The sequence below is a fragment of the Phalacrocorax aristotelis genome, chromosome 1 (genome assembly GCF_949628215.1).
Source record: "Phalacrocorax aristotelis chromosome 1, bGulAri2.1, whole genome shotgun sequence".
NCBI lineage: Eukaryota > Metazoa > Chordata > Aves > Suliformes > Phalacrocoracidae > Phalacrocorax > Phalacrocorax aristotelis.
This window is the reverse complement of record NC_134276.1, coordinates 72,764,262-72,786,606: the sequence shown is the minus strand read 5'-3', so window position 1 is coordinate 72,786,606 and position 22,345 is coordinate 72,764,262. Positions and strand designations below refer to the sequence as shown.

At 41.3% G+C, this 22,345-nt stretch overlaps 1 protein-coding gene across 1 annotated transcript in view; it reads right to left on the bottom strand.

Annotated features, from left to right (window-relative positions):
- MGAT4A (alpha-1,3-mannosyl-glycoprotein 4-beta-N-acetylglucosaminyltransferase A) overlaps positions 1–19,505 on the bottom strand; it is a 78,285-nt gene extending 58,780 nt beyond the window's left edge. The window contains exons 1-2 of the mRNA XM_075093313.1: positions 19,383–19,505; positions 15,038–15,351 (exon numbers count right to left, since the gene is read on the bottom strand). Of these exons, the coding sequence (XP_074949414.1) occupies positions 15,038–15,131 (94 nt within the window). The 5' untranslated portion in view covers positions 15,132–15,351; positions 19,383–19,505. The remainder of the gene's footprint in view (positions 1–15,037; positions 15,352–19,382) is intronic.
- Between the last annotated feature and the right edge of the window lie 2,840 nt (positions 19,506–22,345).

Genomic DNA, 22,345 nt, shown 5'->3' with positions numbered 1-22,345 from the left:
AATACACTAAAAATGCTGCAGCTTAACAATCAAAATGGAAGCATGAAGTAGTACATCAGGCATGTTTGGTTTTGTTGTTTTTTGGGTTTTTTTTCTAAAAAGCTACAGAATAAAACATTTTCCTAAAGGAAAAACAATCCTAAGCAATCAAAAAGCCAAAAGAAGCCAAACTAGATTTGCGACAACTAATCAATGATTTACTTAAGAGGTATTTTAATAGCTGGATAGAGCAGTCAGGAACAGTTTTAAATGTCCCGAGATGTGATTGCTCACTTTTGACTCTATATACAAATTGTTCAATACAGGAAGGTCATAATTTAGAAAATTATAAAATCCACTGTGACACCATTCTCAAATCTCCACTGATGAGGTCTGACTGAGGGTCTGAACGTTCCTTTGGACACAAGGAATAAGAATAATATATCAGAAAATCCAGACACCCACAACTAACGAGGTCAGGTCAACAGAAGCATATGGTGTTCTGTCTGTGCATTGGCTTCAGACATTAAAGATAATTAAACACATGATTTGTTTGAGAAGAGTTATTGGCAGCACTGGAGATGAAGGTCTTCTTTTAAAACAAAGAACAGCAAGCTCCAGTGATGGGGGGGGGGGGGGGGGGCAGGGGGGGCAAAATCTCACATTTGCAATTTCTGTGTCCTGGTCTGACTGTTAACTTAACTAGCATTCACACTTTTTTACCTAGTAAACACTGCCCAGGACTCTATGGATGAGTATAATCCCAAGGGCTTTTCAGGTTCCAGCTATTTGGTTTTTACTTTATTCCCAGTGCTAAGAAGCACTGTCAAGTCTGCTGGCATTTCTTCTTTAAAGGGAGAGTCATATAAAAAGGTCACTGAAATCATACGCTAAATCAGTTCCACAATAAGCAATCAGCATTTAACACCTCTCTAGCCCTGAACAGAAACACTCAGGAATAAATAAAAGCCTCAGATTCTATTCCCAAAATGCAAAGCTGTACAAGGAAAATTATTGCAACTTCTGTGTTAGACATACATAGTACAAAGAGTTCAGTTTAAGAAATTAATGAAAGAGCTCAGCTGAGTATGGAATCCATTGAATTCAAGTAATTTGGACATTAACTCCTTAGCGTCAGAAAAAAGTTACCTTCAAACGACCTTCACCAAAACCCTCCACTTTGATATTTCTTACTTGTCTTGCACAAGACTCCAAGTATATGACAGCAAAAGCAACTAGGAAATGGTCAACAGTAACATCACAGTATTACCTCAAAAATGGGAACACAATTTCCAGTGACAGCTTTTACAAAGATCATATGTCATGATCATTTTTTCAAACTAACCACCAATCAAAAACTACACTACAACTCTGACTAAAATCTTACACAGATCTACTGCTCAAGCAAGCATGAAGCTCCAGTTCAGGCAAGCGTTACAATCATAGCACTGAAACACACTTTACTTAAGATACAGTACAGGTCAATATCTAGCCTGCATTCTTGACAACACTGAAGGACTAAAATACTGCATTTTTTTAACATATTAAACTAAAAGTCTGTTGTACATTTCTGCAGAAATGCATGCATTAAGCATACATGTTGCATCCATTTATTATGTTCATTTCCATCATTTAGTTTAAAAGTGTGTTTGTATACACACACACACACACTTTATTGCTACCAATAAACAAGAATATCCTCTTAAAACTACATAATAGCTAATTACGCTCATTGCTAACAAAACATATGACAGAAGCCATAACCGCTTATGTTGCTCCTAGCAGAGTGGGGCTTTATAATGTAACAATCAGCATCTCTGTGTGGTATAATTTCAGCATTAAAAATAGGAAAACGTAACCCTGGTAAAGCACAATTCTTTCACATCTGTTAAAAGAGAACAAGAGACAGCCCCTGAAATACTTAGATTTGCTGACAGTGTAAACAAATGTAGTTACCTTTCACGTAACTCAGCTCCTTACAGTCAGTTTGACTACAAGTCATCTGTGAGATCTCATGCTTCTCCTCAAACCTCAGACAGTATTTTCCACTACTTTCTACAGACAAGCACATATACCTATATTAAGATATCAAATCAAAATATTCATGCTATCTAGTGGTCTCAAATCCCTGGAGGTTTTTTTTTTTAAATATTTTTTAAATGAAAAATATTTCTCTGCATACCACCTTTTTATAAGCTACTGAATTTCTTATTCAATTTACTAAAATAGTGTTCTCTGCAGTAACAGAATTCGTGAAAGTAGGGTCTTTGATTCTCCTTGTTATTGACTTGATAAGTTAAAACTGGAAATCGGATTTGAAAGAGAAAACAAGTTTCCATAAAAGCTCACAGTAAAAACATTTTTGTTGAAAGTGTTTGTTATCCAAACTATGGTGCACAAATAGTAAACCAATTTTCCAAATCAATCAATCCTGTCAAATCAATCCTGTCACTCACATCTTGCAAACAGCCATTCATAAAGTGAACCTGTATTCTACACGTTTTAAAAAAATCTTTTACATATCTGATGCCCCCCACATCAACCTCCTGATTTGACACCTACCGTTATAGCTATATTTTAAGACTGAAGAGAACATTTTAGTCAACAGTTATGCACATTATTCCTTCTATTCATAATGGACTACACATAAGAAAAATAAAAAAACCTAACTGATCTAAAAATCAACTTTTTTTTTCCCCTTCTCCAGCTCTTGTTACACCAGTAAATTATGTTGCTAACATTACACAATGTTTACAGCTGGAACCAAAGCCAGCCAGTGCCTTCCCTAGTGCCTAGAGTTGATGAACCTCCTGATACAAAGGATAAAATAAAAAATTCTTGGTTAAAAATTACAAATAAGGTGCAAGTTTAGTAATTCTGTTCTGGAAGCACCCAAAAGTCTTAAATAATAACCATAATTCAGAGAATATTGATGACAGACTTAATTTCTAGTTAGGAGGAACATTATAATACACACAGGTCTACATTTAAAAAAAAGAGGGAAAAAAAACCACTGAATCAGGTATTCTTTAGAGATGACCATCACATAATCAATATGCAGTTGTGAGCACTAGTGTAGCTCAAGCCTGAAATTATGGCATTACACCAGATCCAAATTCAACCCTAGCTGGACACCTGAAACTAGTTTAATCTCAAATCTAACATGGTCTCCACGTATCATATTTGTTTTGTCATTGTTTCATGGATCTTCCATATGTATAAAAAGAAAATGAGTAAAAGGTTAAAAAAATCAAGGCGGGGGACAGGAAGAACAGACATGTTTGATCATATGCAACTGCTAGAATAAATAATATACTTTAACAGATCAGAATTTCAATTGTGGCAAACGAAGCTGTAAACAGGAAAAGAGTGGTCTAGAAGCAGCAACAAACATTTTCACAAGGTTAGAGAAGGCACTACTCGGCTTCTAGTTAGACTTGACTAAGGTCATTGGAATAGGTCACATGGTATAAGAAGCTGAAGGTTTTGTGGGGTTTTTTGTGAGAAGTCAGAGTCTCCAAAATACTCAGTGCATAAAATTAATATTTTGGTTTAACTTTCCCAAATCACCATATTAATTACATATTTTAATTAATTTCCCATTACACTACTCTATCAATATTATCAAACATTAGTTTGTGATGCTACAACACCACAGGGAAATGTGGTTCCATTTGTATTCCAGATGGGATAAAAGTTTCTGAGTAGAATTACAGCTTTCATATTAATCCTTTCTGTAATAAGGAATTGAAGAGTTCATGGAAGAACTAGCACAGAGTAGGAATTATTTCCATAGAAGAGATCCAAGAAGCATCATCTGGTTATAAATCACATCTTAATAAAGACAATTTGAAATAAAGACTATTTTGATTTTTACTTACAGGAAAGATTTTGGGTTTTGCTAAAGATTTGTTTAAAAAACTTTTTGCATTACAAAAATTGTATATAGAATTCCATTTTTACTTTTGAAAGATACAAATCAATACAGCCATCAGATAGAAGTCTCTATTAAGTGTCCCATTACTTTTATGCCATTATTGAAGTATATAAATCAATCTGCTCTTTTCAAAAATGAAGGGTAGAGTTAACTGCATCAGCCACCAACTCTACGGTTTCACTTAAATACCACAAACACCACCACCCCCTTTACCTTAACAATCAGCCTCCTACATTTAACTTCCATTTGAAAAATGCATCTATAATATCTCAATAAGCAACACAGCAAAGTAGCCAATGCCTTTTTCTCCGCTGGCACATTTAACAACAACAGTAAAGATGTACAAACATTAAGAGGCACAAGACCAGACACAGATAAAAGCAACACAGCTTAAGCTCAGATTCTTGCCAATTCAAAAGAGGACCAAGTACAAAAGTACACCCATGAACACAATCACAAGGAGCCTGTCCTACACTTTGCAGTATCAGGAAAAAATCAAAGATTAACATATATATGTGTAAAAGTCTGCTTGAGTTTTATTTAAAACTGCTCTCTCACCTAGCACTCCGGTAATTTTGTGCACTTAGTGAGAGCCAAGATTGTGGGGCAGGGAGGGAACACCCAAACCTGAACATAGACACTGCATCCACACAAGTTTCACAGATCTGTTTTCCTACAGCTGTTTCCACCCCTTCTCACTTACGTGAGGTGTTCCATGAGGTTACTTACTACCCCTTACCTTGGGACGTCTATCCCAGTGGCCTCAGCTCTTCCCCAAGGCTCCTGTCCACACCCCAGGGCCTTCTGTTCCTCTGCCACCATAACCCCATCCAGCAGAACCAGCATTCAGCCCTTGGCGCACAACTCTTCATGTTGTCCCCTGTGTATGTCTTCCCATACATGTAATTCTTTCACACAGGAACAGCATCTGCCTTTAACCACTAGCAAAAGACAGCAGTGCTGCAGCAGACAGAGCCCTGCGCCCATTGCGTGGATCAGAGCCCAACACTGCTTCTGAACTCCAGCCCTTCCCTCCATGGGACCAAGTAGAGGCTCTGTCCTGGTCCGAACAGCCTGTTTCCTCAAAATTTACAGGAATACAGTGTTACTGACAACACCAAATCTGAACCAAGCGAGGAAGACAGACTTAAAAATTATTACAAAGAAGCGACAGAGGGAAAAAGAGGATACAACGGCATGTATTAAGGCAAAAGAAGCTGCAGTGACATTTTAACTTTCAAAAAAGTTAACCACAGCCATCCTACTTTCATTATCTGAGTCATTAGTTTACCATTATGACAGCACCAGAGAACAACTTGAAGCCATTCATTTGTACCGAATATACGAACAAATTGTGAATGTCCTGGCATCAAGTTTTTTTCCTGCATGAGGACAAACTCTCAACCTCATCCAATTCAAATCTTTGACCACTGCAATCTACATGTAGCTAAAATACCACAAAACCCAATGCAACTGATCTCCCCAAAACACAAGATAAAAGCCTTCCATTCAGTTATAGCTTGTTCCAAATTAAAGACCTTATCAAACTAAGTTAAACACAGTTAGGTTTAAAGCAACATATTACAAATACAGGACCAAGCATTAGTCTCCTTTTCAGTATCTCCGCATACTATAAAATTGCATATTTGTTGTATACAACTGCCGTCTCAGTAAAGCAGTGTGGAGGAGAACAGGGGAAAATGAGCACTGACCTAAAAAAAAGTCACCTCTACCTGTGAATGTGTGTGTCCTATTTACATCAGGAGAGAAAACAGTTACTCTACCACCACATGTCTACACACAGGAGTTTTAGAGAGGTCTCCACTATTTCTATCTAAAGCCTCCCCAATCAACAGGTACATCTGTACAAAGCGAAAATGTTTAATCCCAGCGCTTCCACACAAACAAACTCTGCAACACGTACACCTCTACACATCCTCTAGAATGTGACTTGCAGCACATACGCCAACCAACCAGGCAGTAACTGAGTGGCTGATCCCTCTCAGACATCCCAAAAAGAATGTGGACTATTCTGCAATTGCTCAGCAACTAATCACAAATATGCACTTACATAAAACTTCCCAAAGGTGTCACTTACAGTGCACATATAAACAATCTCTATGCACACAATTGGGATTTCTGATCACGCAGTAACCTGGTTGGCAACATGATGCCTGTGCAGCAGCATTCACCCATCCAGGCCTAACAGGCTCTGAAGACCTTCTGCCCAGGCAAGATTTCCATCAAGAAAAAGAAGTCATGCCCAGGAAAACCCAGGTGGATTCATCCCAAACCTTCTCCATGAATCATCATATTATATGCTCACACAATGTTGAACATTCAGGGCTCAGATTTTGAGAGTTAAGATTCTGTATATTCTCAGATGGATTGAACTCAGCTAAAGACCAATGTGGCAAGGAAACAAAGCACACAAGAAAGCAGAGCCATGACACTGAAAGAAAAAGCAACCGTTCAGTTCTGACAACCTGGAAGCTTCTGAAAACTTCAACATGATTTGTTCCTACCACAGAACTGTCAATAGCTGAGTTTCTGTACGTGTAAATCAAGACACTCTTACTTTAAACCATTCCTTTCCCTCCCCTCGGAAACCAACAAAATACACATATACAGGCCAGGAACTACAACAAGAAAAGCTAGCTTCCTAAATCAGAATGAGATTAGTAATGGTAGATCCACAGCGAAATGTTTAACATTTTAATACGTTAGAAGAAAAGTTATCCATCAAAAGATAACTAGTCAGAAGAGTGCTACCACCTCACAGTTAACAATGCTATTCTAAGAGCTGAAACTTTCAGAAATTCTTATTAGCTTGGGCACAAAATTCAAGCATTGCAGAATTTTGATTATCGTTTCCACACATGCTAGTGGGTTGAGGTTGCTGATGCTCCTTGTTTCTTTGTGCCTTGACAACTGTTGAACAAGCTCTGTTTCTGAGAACATATTCTTTCTAATTTGTCCTCCTTGCAAGCAACTCAGGATCAAAGCTTCACCACGCTCCCACGTTGCTGCAACTTAACAACAACCTTGTAAGTCAAATGAGATCCCATCGCATTTGTTTTATTCAAATCTCTCTCCAACATTACCTCTACAGTTTGTCTCTAGAGACTGTGTGACCAAGTATGAGGGCTGTTTATTCACACAACTACTTTACTTGTAATTTGTAATGGAAAAAAGATTTAGTTCAACCCATCTCTGAACTGCCTGAGGAAACTTAGATGTTCATGACATTGATATGTGAGACCATGATCTATCTGCAGGCTACAAAAGCAATACTTATGCTTGATAAGCATAGGAAACTTTTAAATTCTTTTTGAGCATAAGATAGTAAAATTACAGACTGCCGCAAGCAAAAACAAGGTTTCTGTTGTTTACTGTTACATAGATGGGTGGGTTGTCTGTGGGAAACATCTTCAGGAATAGACAGAAGCAGCGTGAAAGCCAAGGAGACAACCAGAAAAGCCGCTGGAAGCACAGCTCTGTAAGACTGTCTAGAGTAATTGCTTTTTAGGCAGAAACTAGCTGGAATAAAGCCTTGCACTGTGAGCAAGGAAACCACTTTCTATTCACTTTCTGCTATGTTCAGGAGAACAAAACATAGTGCATTATAAAACAAAACTAAATTATAGACTTACCAGTGTCTCATCCTAAAAAGAAACAACTTTAGGATTCTAATCCTAAAGACTGTCTCAGCAATGGAAAAAGCTTTTTTGTTATCCAGACAGCAAATAAAGTCATAGTTACACAGCAGGAATAAGGTTACTGAATAAGATACTCCATTAAAACATCGGGGTGAGGGAGGGAAAAAAAGGAAAAAAAAGTCGCACTTGAAAATAAAAACAAGTCACTTTTTGAGATTTTTTCTAGCACAATATTTTCAAGGTTCCTAGCAGTTCAAGGGCTGCAGACGTTAACAATAAAAGGTTAAGTGAATCTGCTAAAACATTTTATGTGTTTGAAGGGATCAAATTTTATGATAATAAAGGGCAACTCATATCTCATGCAAATAACAATATTATTTAGTATTGAAATGCACTGGTACGACGCCTTTGGCACAAGACAAGACAATCTTGGCAAAGATCAAGAATACCTAGTATAACTTAGGTTAGAAGGGACTTCTAGGGGTCATCTAGTCCAACCCCCTGCTCAAAACTACTTTCAGCAAGATAGCTAGTTCAAAGTTAGATCATTCCTGCCAGCTGTAGGTCCTTCCTTCCTACCTAAGACTTATTTTGGGAGTGTCACACTGTTTAAAAAAATCAAAACAAAACACAAAAACAAAAACCAACAACAGTGTAACTCACTTTTTGTGCTAGTCCAAATCTCTGTTGGTACCAAATATGGTGTTGGTGTCTTTTACTTGCCATCTTTGGTTTAACTTGTTCTTGAAAATGCCTATATGGAAATTCCTCGCCCCTCCCAAAAATCTACTCCAGCATGTAACTGTACTTGCCATTACAAAAAACTTTTTCCACTACCTAACCATGATCTCCTTTTTCAATTTCAGTCCCTTATATCCTGTTACTTACTATGGCCACAGACAGTAGATTGTGTCTTTTTTTTTTTTGGCGAGAACTTTTAAAGTATTTGAAAATTATCTTCCCATCTCTCTTCTCATACCTTTCCTTTAAACTAAGCAATGTCAGGAAACTGACCCTTCCCTTACAGTGTAGATTTTCTGGATCTTTGATCACCTGTTGCTCCTTTGAACTCCACCTAACGAATCTATTTTATTTGCAGGGCACCATGCCTAAGTGGGCACAGCAGAAAGAAGATTTCCTGTGTCTATCTGGAGTAGCAGACCTCAAACTACTTTACTTCCTTAACACCCTTTTCTGTTCAATTTCTTTTGTTTTCTGCAATAATGTGGTGACTCACGCTTAGCGTGCAATTTACAGTAAACTGCTATTCCTAACTAAAAACCTAACATCAAATTTCTTCCCCATTCTTTATGTATACATTTGATTTTCTTCTGCTTTACTGCACCTCATATTTTGCCTGGGGCTCTTTCACCTACCTTCAACCCTTCATTCACCCCCTTCCTGACTAAGTCTCCAATTTGCATAAGTTATTTTAAACTTCAATCTCTCTGCCTACCTTCACTTCTCTCCCAGCATGGTGCTGTTTGAAATTTTGTAATACATCTCCCCCTCTCACCACCCAAATTGACTAAGGAAAATATCAACCACCACCAAAACCAGGAGTGATCATTGCGAAGCCCCCTCTTGCTGTTAAAAATGTGAAATTACTCTACGAAGACACGTTATTAGCAATAAGATAAATGCATGCTGGCTTACAATCCATTGCAAAGGTTTCTTAGTAGACACGTTCACAGATATACATATCTTACAGTAGAGCTGTTTGGGTATGAGCAGCTGGGTCAGATGCAACTTTCTTTCCTGGGTTTGCTAAATTACTTGTGTGTCTGCATGGGAGCAACCACCATTTTGGAGGAGTCATGCAAGCATAAAATACTCAGGCTGAAGTAGCATCAAGAGAAGCCACACAGAGCAAAAGTATTGCCTTTCCCAATTCTGAGGGCTGGGCCACAATCAAGAGCGCTAGCTCAAGATGTTAGCTGAGTCTGGTCACAGTTTTAGGATACCACAAACTGTTGAGCTAACCTACCTATCAGGTTACAAAAAAAGCAAGGGGACAGGGCAGTGCTGCAAAAGCCCCTTTGGTTGTGATCCTTTCCGCTGCAGCTCACCAAAATCACCAGTGTCCGAGTTCTGCTGCATCAGGTACAAGACGGATACAAAGATACTGCAGACCTAAACACTGCCCACCTGAACAGCTGGGATACATACCTCTTCTGCTCAATTCAATTGGGACAGCACATTCACTACCTGCACAGGACTTTCAGTAACCATTCCAAAACTGCATTCCTGATTGGCCTTAATGTAATTCAACTCCTATTTTTAATATCAGTAAGCTATAAGCCAATTTGTCAGTTTTGGAAACCAAGCTTGAAGTGTATTTTAGACCAAGACTGGAGTAATGTTCATGTGCTGGTGTTAAAAAAGAAAAAGGAAACTCCTATTTCCTTTAATTTCAGCTCCTGAAGGGTCTGCAACAGAATTTGCAAAGGAAACCAGTGCTTCCCTTCTATTTAACAGAAAAGGAAAAGAGACCCCTCTCTCTCCCCCCACCTCCCCCAGACAAGCTGACTGGCATAAACTGTTATGTGCTTTCTACTTCAGCATCCCATCCTGTCCCATCCCTCCCCTTCCCCTGCCTCCACTCTTCCCAGTTTATAATCCATTTAATTTTTTTGGTTGGTCAGTCTTAATGCACATCAGAGGGAAATCAGCACATAACTCTGAAAATCAGAATGTGCAGCCAGAAGACTGTTATCAGCATTTACTCCAATAACAGCTTCTCTTAGCATCAAAGCATAAACTAAGGTGGGTTATGGTTGCAAAATACTAACAAGTATCTTTCAGATTTCTCATCTATTTTAAAAGAGATTATTTGCATAACCACTGCCAAGAAAAAAAAATATATATACACATATATTTATCTTCTGTCCTCCTTGCCCTGTTTCCTTCACGGTTGGACCCTTCTCCCTCAGGGAATTAATATTCTTGGTTCTTACTCCAAAATTTTCCACCATCAGCTGAGGCCTTTTGTTTTAGTCTCAGTTAGGTTTTATTATGCTTGTTGTTAAGTTTAGGTGTTTTTCAGCACTTATGATTATTGTGGCTGACAAACAGTGCAGTAATTCCAATTTTATGAAAACAGCCAAAGGAGAAAGACAACAGCCTTCTACAGCCCAGGCCATTTTCTCTCCAAATGAGAGAAAATATCATGCTTAAAACAGTAGCTTCAACCATCATTTCTTAAGTATGAGGGAATATTTAGCAAAATATCTCAAAAGTAAAAGTCCTCTACGAGGTCTTCCCATGTGAATTTAAATCAGTTTACCAAAATAAGCCACCTTCATACAGCGAAGAGATCCTACTGTTACACCACCACCCTTAGATGAACTGAAAATAAATAGCTTTTTCAAGTAATTCTTCATCGTTAAAGAAGAATGTTTTGCATGGGAAAAAGATGACATGCACTACTAGTTTCAGCTTGCTTTGAAAACTACATAGTTTAGACAATCCTGAAGGGTTAAGTCACATCAAATTTTCATAACACATATTCCATACAGGTCCTCACCATTTCAAGTAGCCAAATGCCTTGCAAACATGATGCAAGGCACTGCCAACTACTGTCTATCACCGAGAATAATGCACTCATACTTTACACAAGAAAATGCGCTTTTTTTTTTTTTTTTTTAAATCAAAGGCAGCAGGATCAGAGTAGGACTTTAACATGGGAAGCAAAGTGAGGAGGTTGATGAACGCTTTGCTGAGGAGTTTCATCCTACTATGCCTGCCCTAATTCAGTAAGGTTATTTACCTTCCATACCAATTTCCATGCTGGTGACAGGCATCAGGAATTTTGTTGATGCAGGACAAAGAGGTTCTTGAGTATTATGGAGCATAATGCTCTTCCTGGAACATTATGTACTCAGGCTACTAGCCACATTAAAGATCAAAGCATCAAGACTACACTCTCTACATAACACAGAACAGCTTTAACGTAAATTTTGTGAGTGGTGTAATAGGTAAACAGTGCTGTTTTGTACTGGTTAGGTCTTCTTAAGAGCAGGGCCTTTAGGATAAAAAAAAAACACCACTGCATTTCTGTAGTTCACAAATGAGGTGGTGACCTGTGACCCTGAGCAGGTCAGTAGTACCAAAAAGCACGATTCAGTCAAAAGAGATGGTGTTAAACATAGTTATAGCATAAGGGCTGGTGTTAAATATAGTTATAGCATAAGGGCTCAGTCATGCAAGGAATTCAAGGATGTCTGACACTGAACTGACAACCTGTGACTGAAGTGACTGCAAATCCTTTAAAAGTGCTCCTTCTGTGCACCAAAGTAATCTGCATTTTGATAATATTTGATTTCTAACATCTAATTCATTTTGCATTAACTACAGCATATTTTTAACTCCTAGAAAGCAGCCTTAGAACTCTTGTTCATGAATCCCACAAGAGAGGTCTTTCCCAGGTGTATTCAGGGCTTGTACTGCTTCCTTATAACTCCAGTACTTCTAGACACTGCATGGGGTCCAGAAAATTACAAAGATCTTAACTTTTAGAGACTATCTCCAATGACCAGAGGTATTTCAATCAACCTTCTTCAGACACAGTTAACTTTAAAAGGAAAACCATGTAACTGGCCATTTATTCGTTTTCATCCAAATAGCAGTATCTGCCCTGTGAAAGGTTATTTACATCATCAGACCACTGGGTGAGCTAAAGCCATGCTGTTTCCAGTAATGGAACTTCAGACAGAGTATTTCCTTCAACTCTTGACAACTTCTCAGCATATCCTTAAAGCTTGTAAAGCACTGTTCTGCAGAGACAATTTTTTGCACTTTAAACCAGTACCAAAGTCTGTATTGCTCTCAAGTGTCTAAATCCTACCCTGCATAGACCGGGACTAGGTATATTTACTAGAAGATGATGTGATCTACAAAAATATCACATCATTCCAGTCTTATTGCTATTCTGCAAATGGTTCTGCATTTTAAGTGACAATTATCCAAGATCTTAGTTCCTCAATTAAAATTAATCACTTGAAGACTGGATTAGGGTTGTTAGAAACAAGGCCCTATGCTTCTGCTTTTAAAAAGCAATATTCATTTCAGTTATCACTGAGAAGCTAGCAATTTGGGGGGTTGCTTTTTCTTTTAAAAAACATAAACAGTATTTTCTTTCCGAGCATAAATTTACTTTGCTGCCCAAAGACAGACAAATATCTACAGGAATCTAGTAGATGCCATATAAATGCAATAAATAACAAAAGATGATGACAGAGTATGTGACATCCCATAGCTTTACAGTGAATGGGAACAGCAAGCACTATATTTGCTTCTAATTGAGCCACCCAATAATTTGTAATGAAAATGTTATCAAGGAATTAAGATATCATCCCACAAGGCTTGCTTAATAAATATAAGATATCAAACACGAAAAAAAAATCTTAATAAATACATATCATCAGTTTCTGAACCTTTCCCATTGGTTCAGAAAGGTCTGACTGAAAACATGGTACTAAACAAACTCAAATCTGTTTTGGTTTTAGAAAACATGTGCAAGTTAATAAAATGCTAAACATATGTTAAAAAGTAAAATTTAAAAACCAACATTCTACCTGTAAATTTCTCTTGAAGCAACACCTTAAGAGCAAATTACCAAGACTTCAGTTTCATAACTGTGATTTATGACCAATTAACATAGTACTGACGTCCTGTTACACTGACTTTTATTTAACAAATTACCATCTTAATGCTCAACAGCAAGATCTGGAAGAAGATAAATGCAGAACTTTTATACCAACATTAAGGAAGTATTGATTCTAAGCATTCAGATGGAAAAAAAGTATAAAAAAATAGAGCAGTCTGACCAACAAGATTAAATTCTCACCAAGTGCCATATATACTAGTACTCTCCAAAGAGCAGATTTTGTTAATTTCTTTTAATGGGGACTTTTCTTTGTGTTATGCTTTGACAAAAGAAAACAAGACTTGTAAATCATATGTCAAGTAAGAAAGCAAAAACACATGAGAAAATTTCAGAGATACATATTTGCTGAAGCGAAAGCAAAATTCTTGTGAGGTTCTTCAGCAAGAAATGAATCAGTAACAAAATCTAACTAGACAACACTGTATTAGCCAAAATGAAGAAAATACCACTTACAGTGCTATTCAGATATCCTTTTCTTGTCAGTCTTTGGCACATCTACACTCTTGTTATCCAATTAAAAGATCTATACATACATCACCACAACCTCAAGAATCTGACATTTTTCCTATTGCTTACATTCAGAAGGCTAGCCTACCAACCAACTGCTACAGCAGAGATCACACCACAAAGCATCTGCTTCTCTGACAAGTGCCCAATTTGAGGGTGGGGGGAGGGGAAAATCAATATGCCACAGAACTCATCTGCTTCTTTTATGCTTAAATAAGGGTTACGAGCTGGCTATGCTACAACAGATAGTATTCCTGGAAAACATCAGCTTCCTCTTATTGGACCTGAGGCACAACTGAAGATAATATTCTCAGCAGAACAGTCAGAACAAACCATGTAGTAATCTCACCCAGGACAGAATATGTGTTTTAAAATTACCTGATCTTTCAAGGACACAGTCTACTATGTTTCAAGAGATCAAATGTTTATAAAAGAAAAAAAAAAACAAAAAAAAAAACAAAATTTCTTTCTTCTTCTAGAAACCATTGCTGAAGAAGTTTATTTGCTTTACTGAAGGACAGAACCGAAACATCTTACTTGCGGTGAACAGTCTTGACCCTCAGAAAAACTGAATTTTCCAAGGTTCATGTGGAGTGCAGTAAGATCAGCAAAGGTATATAAAAAGGTAAAAGTCTATTACACACAATAATTACTTGATTATTTCATGAGATTGCTCATGTTATTATAACAGATGCACTTCCCATTACCTGGTCAATTTACTCATATTACTTTATTTCTTATGTCATGCTCTGTCAGAGCTTTTTTACATTTCATTCAAAGACAGCAAGAAAAGTCTTTCAACAATGTTGATTGGCAGTTTGCCACTACCATCACTGAATCATCAGGGAAGACAGAAAGCAGCACCAAAAATAACATTCTCCAGCCGGGTCCATTGGCCATATGTTACATGAAGGAAAAAAAAACAAGCCCTCACAACAATAAAACCCAACCAGAGACCATATGTTTTTCCAACAACTATAAACCAGGAAAAAAAAACCCAAAACACAGCTATTCAGCCTGGACCAACCCCTTCCTCCAAGAGCAGCACTGTTTTTTTCTTCAGGTACATGTATTTTGCTCTTTAAATCAGGATCACTGTAAATTAATTTTCCTGAATCTACTAGCAGGTTTTTATTCCTCACCAAGGCGATACCTTCTGGAGCAGAGCTAGTCAACAAGCAATTTACAGATTGCTAACATAAAGCAGCAGCGCACATGCCCTTACTGTTCATTCTACTGTCATAGAGCCACATGAAGGTCAATTTTGTTTTGGAGCCTTTTACTTACCTTTCCCATTTTGCCATGCAGTATACCAGGACAAACTGAGGAAAGTAGTGATGAAAACTAACACAGTGGCCACAGTTCCATTTCGGAGCCTCATCTCATTTCAGCATCACACTTGTTTATGTTCTATTAGCGATGACGACCTGTCTGTTGGGCTTGCTGCAATGAAGTCAGCTGAAGTCCACCAGCAGCAGCTGGCCAACAGTGACACGAAATGTAGCTCTTACATATCAGAGGTATCATAAATCAATCCATTCCAAACTGTTGTAAGCTTTCTTATAGTTCTCGCTAAGTAACTTCTCTTTATTCTTCTAGACCTGTTTAAAGGAAACAAAATTTTAACAGATTATGCCAAAAATATTTACAAGAGTCCCTCGTGTACTAAAATACAGTAAATAAATACTACTGTACACTCATCACTGTGGCTTGCATGCATCCCCCTCACACCACATCAGTCTCAGCTCAGGCAATAGAACTTGTTAATTTGCCTGTTTTCTGTTAAGACTGCTCACATCTGGAGGAGCTGTATTTCTCATTTATTTGGCCCTTAAAAGACAAACATACATATCACCAACATTACAATTTTATCATAAACTCAAGGCAAGATCACGCGTCACTCTGGCAGATTATGAACTGACACGAGCTGTTTTCAGGAAGCCAGCAACTCAAGGCTCCACTCTGCAGTACTCACTTCAACAAAACCCCTCTGAAACCAGAGAGGCCTAATGTAACTGCAGCAGCAGAGTCGCCCCCAGCAAATTGAGAGACCAGAGCTTTAAACAGCATTCACAAACCTACTTAGTTCATCTTCCTCTGCACAATGCAAGAGTATTTGATCCATCCACATCATTTTTTCTAGCTTTGCTGCAGCTGAAGCACAGGCTACAGTCACACATGCAGAGACTGCTCAATCTATACCAACTGGCAACAACCCAACAGCCCCACAAAACGCCGCGATACAACCACATCACTCCTATCTCCACCACACAGGCACAAGGACAAAACAGAAATTACCTACAGTTTGGTTTTATCCCAAATGAACGTTCCATATCCTGGGATGAGAAATCCTCAACTGGCCAAACACAGCCAGCATCTAACTACACTGTCCTAACTGCGCAAGACAAAGACAACGGGGAAATAAATTAACCAACTTTAAAAGCAGGGAGCAGGGGGGGAAGGAAGATTTGTTTTTAAAGCATTAAATCATCCTTTACAGTAGCTCAAACATTAACATTTGACATTCTTTTAAGGCAATGCCAGTTCTTTTCCACTATAAACTACATCCGATACAAGTATGCTACCCATCAATAAATAACTTGACAGCAATTGCTTTCAAGGAAAATTCAAAGCATTCTCTTGCCTGGGTGCATCTAGAACAGGGAAAAAAAAAATACTTTTTGTTATTATGGTACCGCGAGATTCCAGCCAAATCCGAACTACTCTTCCCAAGCTTGTACCATAGCACACACTACCTTTACCAAAGAGCTTGCCAAACAAGGCATAACCAGCAGGCATGGTTAACAAATGAACGGAGAGAACAGAGTTGCAAAACTACATGCTCTTGTGTTCAAATCCTGGTCACAATATCCAGGTTACAGAAAGTGTTTACCTTTGGACTAAGATTACCTCACACCCAATGCCAGTAATGTGCTTTGTTTCAAAAAAAAAAAACTTTACACACAGACAGGTTTGCGGCTTTAACATTAACTCAGAAATCACATAGTACCTACAAGGAAGGGAACAAACGCAAGTACACTGGGAAGCAGACAGAGTGGATAGTAAAATTCAGTATGAAACAAAATGAATGAACAGGAACAGAAAGAACTGTGAAAGGCCTTACGATACGAGGAACCTGAATTCAACACGACGAAAGATAAAGACAACTGAGAGACCTATAGAAACCTTCCACGGAGAGCACGGCATGCCAAGAAATATCATCAGCACCAGCACTTTGAATAGGAGATGGACATAAAAAAAGCTGGAAGGGTAGGCAATAGTAATTAAGTGAGAAGATGAAAGTCTGGGTGAACTTTAATAGCAAGGAGAGGCAAAGATCTCAATACGCCAACATTTTGTAAGGCCTGCCTACACGGACTAACAGTTTAACATGGCTAAAGTGGCACTGAAGCAAGGATGCCTAAACTGTAATCTACTTTTACTATGATTTTAGCAGTAATCAGATCTCTCTGGAGCAGGTCAGGTACGCACGAAGGACCAGGCTACAAGCTAGATGGATTATCCCAGCAGGGGCAACAGGCAAATGAGAGGGCAGCCAGGAAAGTAAAAATATCACCTGGTAATGCAAGGAAAGTGAATCACCTGCCTTGCCAGAAAATGCGGGCATCGTTTTTACATTTGCTGCAATAAAATCAAGATGTTGTGATCAGGGCTTCTCACTGTGCTATTTGAATCCACAAAAAATACAGCCTGAAAGAGTTCACAACACAAAACAAAAAAACCAACCCCAAACCCCAGCAGCAATATGATTCAATTAGCAGTGAATACGCACAAAATTGTATCACATTAATAATGATCATGGTTTTGAGTTGGCTGGTTCTGCTTTTATCCTTCTCTTTTGGTGTTTACCCACTCTTCTCAGCACAGGCACCAGCAGCTCAGCTACAGCTCAGCAGTACTTATATGATTATTCAAGCATTTCACTCTATCAAACTGCATACATCAAGGCCATGCATGAACCAGAAGCATTCCAGTTTAAAAATGCATACAGTTAAACCACAGCAGAAACCCCTGTGTAGACACATAAATTATTTAACCCCCAGGTGGTCGCTTTAGGATTGTTCAATAATTTACTACACAAACTAAACATATTTAACAGAGGGGCTCAATCCAGTTTGAGCCGATGTTATGACAGGGTATGACTAGATAGATGAAGCATATGAAATCTTCCAGTGCCGTTATGACCCGAACCTTTCCTGCTGCAGACTGTACACAGGAATGGCCCTGCCAGATGCTGAAGGACATGGGTACTGATGGTAGCTGGCACCTCCCAGGTGCCGAGCAGCACCCACATCTTAAATAAACCAAGAAGTTTCTGTATGTATCCAGACACCCCCGGAATACATACAATGCTTATTTCCAACTGCAAACCATAAAAAACTGACACACGTCAATACCACCGCAAAGTCTCTTTGCGGAGTTGCTGAAGGATTAAGCGGCGCGGGATCAAAGCCCGAAGAGCGCCAGACTTCTGCAAAGAGGAGCCCGGATCCCATCCCGCCGGGAGATGCAAAAGCACCCACCGCGGCAGCAAGTGCTGCTCTTCAAGGCATGGGAGAACGGTCCATGGCTGAAAGAAAACGAGAAGGAAAGGGCGGAGGAGATTTGCTAGACGGGGGCTTTTCCACCTTATTTCCACTGACACGCTTCGGCGAAGCCGGCGGCGCGCCGTTGGGCGCCGCCACCCGCCGCTAACGGCCGTCACCCCCGGCTCGCCGGCGCCCTGCCATTTCGCAGCCCGGTCCCCTCAAGCCCGGGGTGAGCGGGATCCGCCGCCTCCGCGGAAACCGCCCCGAGTTAGTCGGGACCTTCCCCGATGTCTCTCCGCCCCGGTGGTGGTTTTTAGTCGGGGGAACGGAAAAACCCGGCGGGGAGATGGGCACCGGCCGCCGCCAGCTCTACCGGGCGGCAGGGGGCGAGAGCTGACGGCGCCAAAGGGGGGGGAAAGCGCCGGTCCGGGGAGCTGCGCGGCGGCGCCCGGTGCACCGGGGCGAGGCTCTGGGGGAAGGACGAGGGACGGGAAACTGCCAACTCTGCCGAAGCCCCCTTGGGCTGCCGGTACGCAGGGAAGAGGAAGGGTGGACAGAGAGAGAAGGGGCAGCGGCAGCAGCGTTGCCCCGGGCGCCCCAGCCGGAGGAGGGGGAGCAGCGCCGCTCTGCCCTGGACCCCAGCGCCGCCCTCCCCACGCCCCGCGGGCAGCCCCAAGCACAGGGCGAAGGGAGGGGATGGCAGTAAGTCCCGCGAAGGAGCCGCAAGCGCTCCCCACACCACCACCACGCAGGTGCATGCGAGCGCGAAAGGGGGCACGCATGCAGATAGGGGAGCAGGACAGCCCCCAGCCTCCCGTCTGCCCTCCCACCCTCCCTCCGCCGACACCGCAGAGATCCGCGGCGCTGCGAGGGGAAGCGCCTCCGCTGCGCGCCCATTCCGGAGGCTGCAAAGAGAAGGGGGGTGCGGACAGAAGCGGGGTCCGGCCCTTCGGCCCCCCCAAAAAAAAAAGCGGTGCCGGCGATAGCTGCCGCCACCCGGCTGCCGGCCCCCATGCCGGGTCCGAGGGCGGAGGGGGCGCGGAGGGGCAGCGGGACGCGCTGACCGCCGGTGCCATCCTCACCTGCGCGCTGCGCTCCGGCAGGGGGAGCCGCGGGGCGCCGGCGGCGGGCGCGGGCGGACACCGACTGTGTCGGCTCACGCCGGGGTTCTCGCTCCCCTCGCCGGCCCCTCCCTCGTCAGCAACGCAACCGCCCCCCCCCCGCCCCGAGCGCCATGGAACCGTACGGAGCTCCGCCCCGCCCACCGGCGCGGGAAAAACCCACCCACCGGCCAAGCGCCGTCCACGCCGGCAGCCAATAGGCGCCGCGCGGAAAGGCTCCATTCATTGGCTGAGCTGCCTGTCGCTCTGTTCGACTGCGGCTATAAATAGCTCAGTCTCGCGAGGTTTCACTCAGTAACCGCGTCAAGAGGAAGGGGAGCGTTGTGTTCAGCTCTCCGCTTTCCGCAGCGTGTCCCCTTTGTAGGCTGTGCTTTTGGGGGTTTACCGTTCTGGAAGAGTACGAAAGAAGACGTAGCTGCCCCAGCCCTTGGTTATTCGTTGCCCTGCGGTCAGCTGCAGGGGGTCCGTCCCGGACGTGGTTCTCCCTGGTCATTTCAGGGTGGAGCCCCTGGCCTGCCACGTGAGGGTGTGTCTATAGCATTGAAAGGAACTTGAGCTCAGCAGAAGGTTGCTCGACCTGCCTGTCAGTGCCGAGCAAATCACATGTACTGGTGCCCTGTGTGATGCGCTTCTTCGACAGTGACACGAAGTCAGAGTCACAAACTTTACTGTTGAGTTTATACTGTGCTAATCCTACCTCGGAGCCTGCATTAAGAACTGTTTGAATTAGAGAGCAGCTTGTTGCTTCACACCAGCTAAATGAACCCTCTGTTCTTTGTACTGTTCAAGCGTGGCTCTTGGGCAGAGCGTTCAGGTTGCAATGGCATGTGTGCTGCCCCAGAGGCTGTTAAACTGGTATGGCTTTGGAGGTGTGAAAATGAACTCACTTTCCTCCAGAGGGTTGTTAGTGCTACACTGTGCAACCAGTGAATGAAAGTCAGTGGCAGCTTTACTCTATGGGTTCGTTATTTAGGGTTGCGATGTTTCTGTTCTCTAAGTAATCCCTGATCTTCAGTGGTTCGTTTCACGTGTTCCAGGAATTGCATGCATGTTTTGGGGTCTGCAAGTTCCTGTTAAAACTGAATAGCACCCTCAGGTTAGGGTACAATCCTGTCTACCTTGCAAGAACTGTGCTTTTACCGAGTAGCGCTAACTGGTTAGCAGTGTTCAATCCAGTTGATTGATTGATTGGATTCCTTCGCCTTTTTTTCTCATTTTCCATCTGATTTAGGCAACGTCTACAGCAGATATTTTTACTCTCAGTTAAGGCTGTTACGCTGTATGTAGTGAAATTGTTGCCCAGCAGAACTTTATAAACCATGCAAAAATCTTCCTAGTTATTCTGTCTGAAGAGTGATGTTTAACAAGCCTCCAAAGCTTAAACACATTACAGGATTTTTGTCTGTGCATTTGAGTACCCTCACAGTACCCCTCAGTGTTTTTGCTGCCTTTCTCAAAGCTTGCGAAGAGGTGCTGGTGGCAACTCCAGCAGAGCACGAACAGAAGCTCAGGAGAATTTTGCAAGGTCTTGACGCCCAGGCTGTTCTGTGATTTTATTCACTGAGTGGTGAAAATCTATTATGTAAATATATGCTTCAATCCTCCCTTTTATAAGGAAGCAGAATGAATTGGATTTTTTATTAAAAACCAAATTCAGCACAATAACTTTCAAACGAAAATTGGTGCATGCACATCCGTGCGCACACACGCACACACATCTACAGCAGAATTGTAGAGATCCCAACAAGCTACAAACATCAGAGCCACCATTGTTTGCCTCTAATAGATTAGTGTTGCTTAGGGATATGAATGTTTACATTTCTGTGCCTGAAAAAACCTGGTGGAGACATTTTCACATAAAAGTCCTTTTGTCAGGAGAGCTTAGTCTGCTGAAGAAAAGACTCTTTTACAAGATGAGTTTAATGACAGTTATTTCATGAGGGCTGTCTGAGCCTTCCTACTTTTTGTTCTTTCACTGACTGAGTGTTTGCGTTAGGGAGGTTTACCGACTGGAACCTTGACGGCATCCAACTAACTGTTAACTTTCCCAAACAACAGAGTAAGTGTAAGGAGGTGGTTTCTCACTTTCTCTGACATCTTCCCCTGAAGTTAGTTTCCTGAGGAGGAAGGCAAAGTTCAAGATGGAAATAAAAAACGCCGGCATTGCCCTCATCTGACCTACTACAGCAATAATCAAATGCCTCTTGGCATATTCCACTGCCTAATGCACGGAAAAAGTGCACGGTGAAGGAAAATGTTGCAGCTGCCAGAGAAAAGGAGCTGGGGCTGTTTGGCTGACACACTAAAATGCCGCTTACTTCTGGTGGGGGTGGCAGCTCCCTTTTAGGTCTGAACAAGATTTAACGCTGGCAAATTTCTGCATTCTTTCTTCCTGCTGAGTTATTCTTTCATCCTGCAGCCACTGCTGTTCAGCTGGAGTATCAGTTTGAAATTGGAGAAGATTAAGCACTTCCAAACATTTTGAGTATAAATGCAAGTGTTAAGGTGCAAATGCTATAACAACTGTAATGGTGGAGACTTGGCAGGAAAAATGGCTTTAAAAATATGGGAAGTTTAAATCCTTCGTGTTCCAGGTTAGGTTGCTGAAAAAGAAGACCAGGAGCTTGCTATTCTGTACCAGCAGGAAAAAAAACTGCATGAGAGAAACACATAATCATATTTTGACATAGAGGAGATTTCATGCTGGGAAATTTTTGCTAAGGTATTGCCTAAATGTCAGAGTAAAGACAAAGTGGTAAAAGATGCTCCAGGCCTGCCGTAATTCCACGTATGCTGCAGTGACTGTCTCTGGCACACCTGGGCAGCTGATTTCTATAGTGCTGCGCGGTTGTTGCCATTCATCGGATTCAGAGCTCATTTTATCCAGGCACTTTTCCTGACACATTCAGAAGCATGACAGCGTT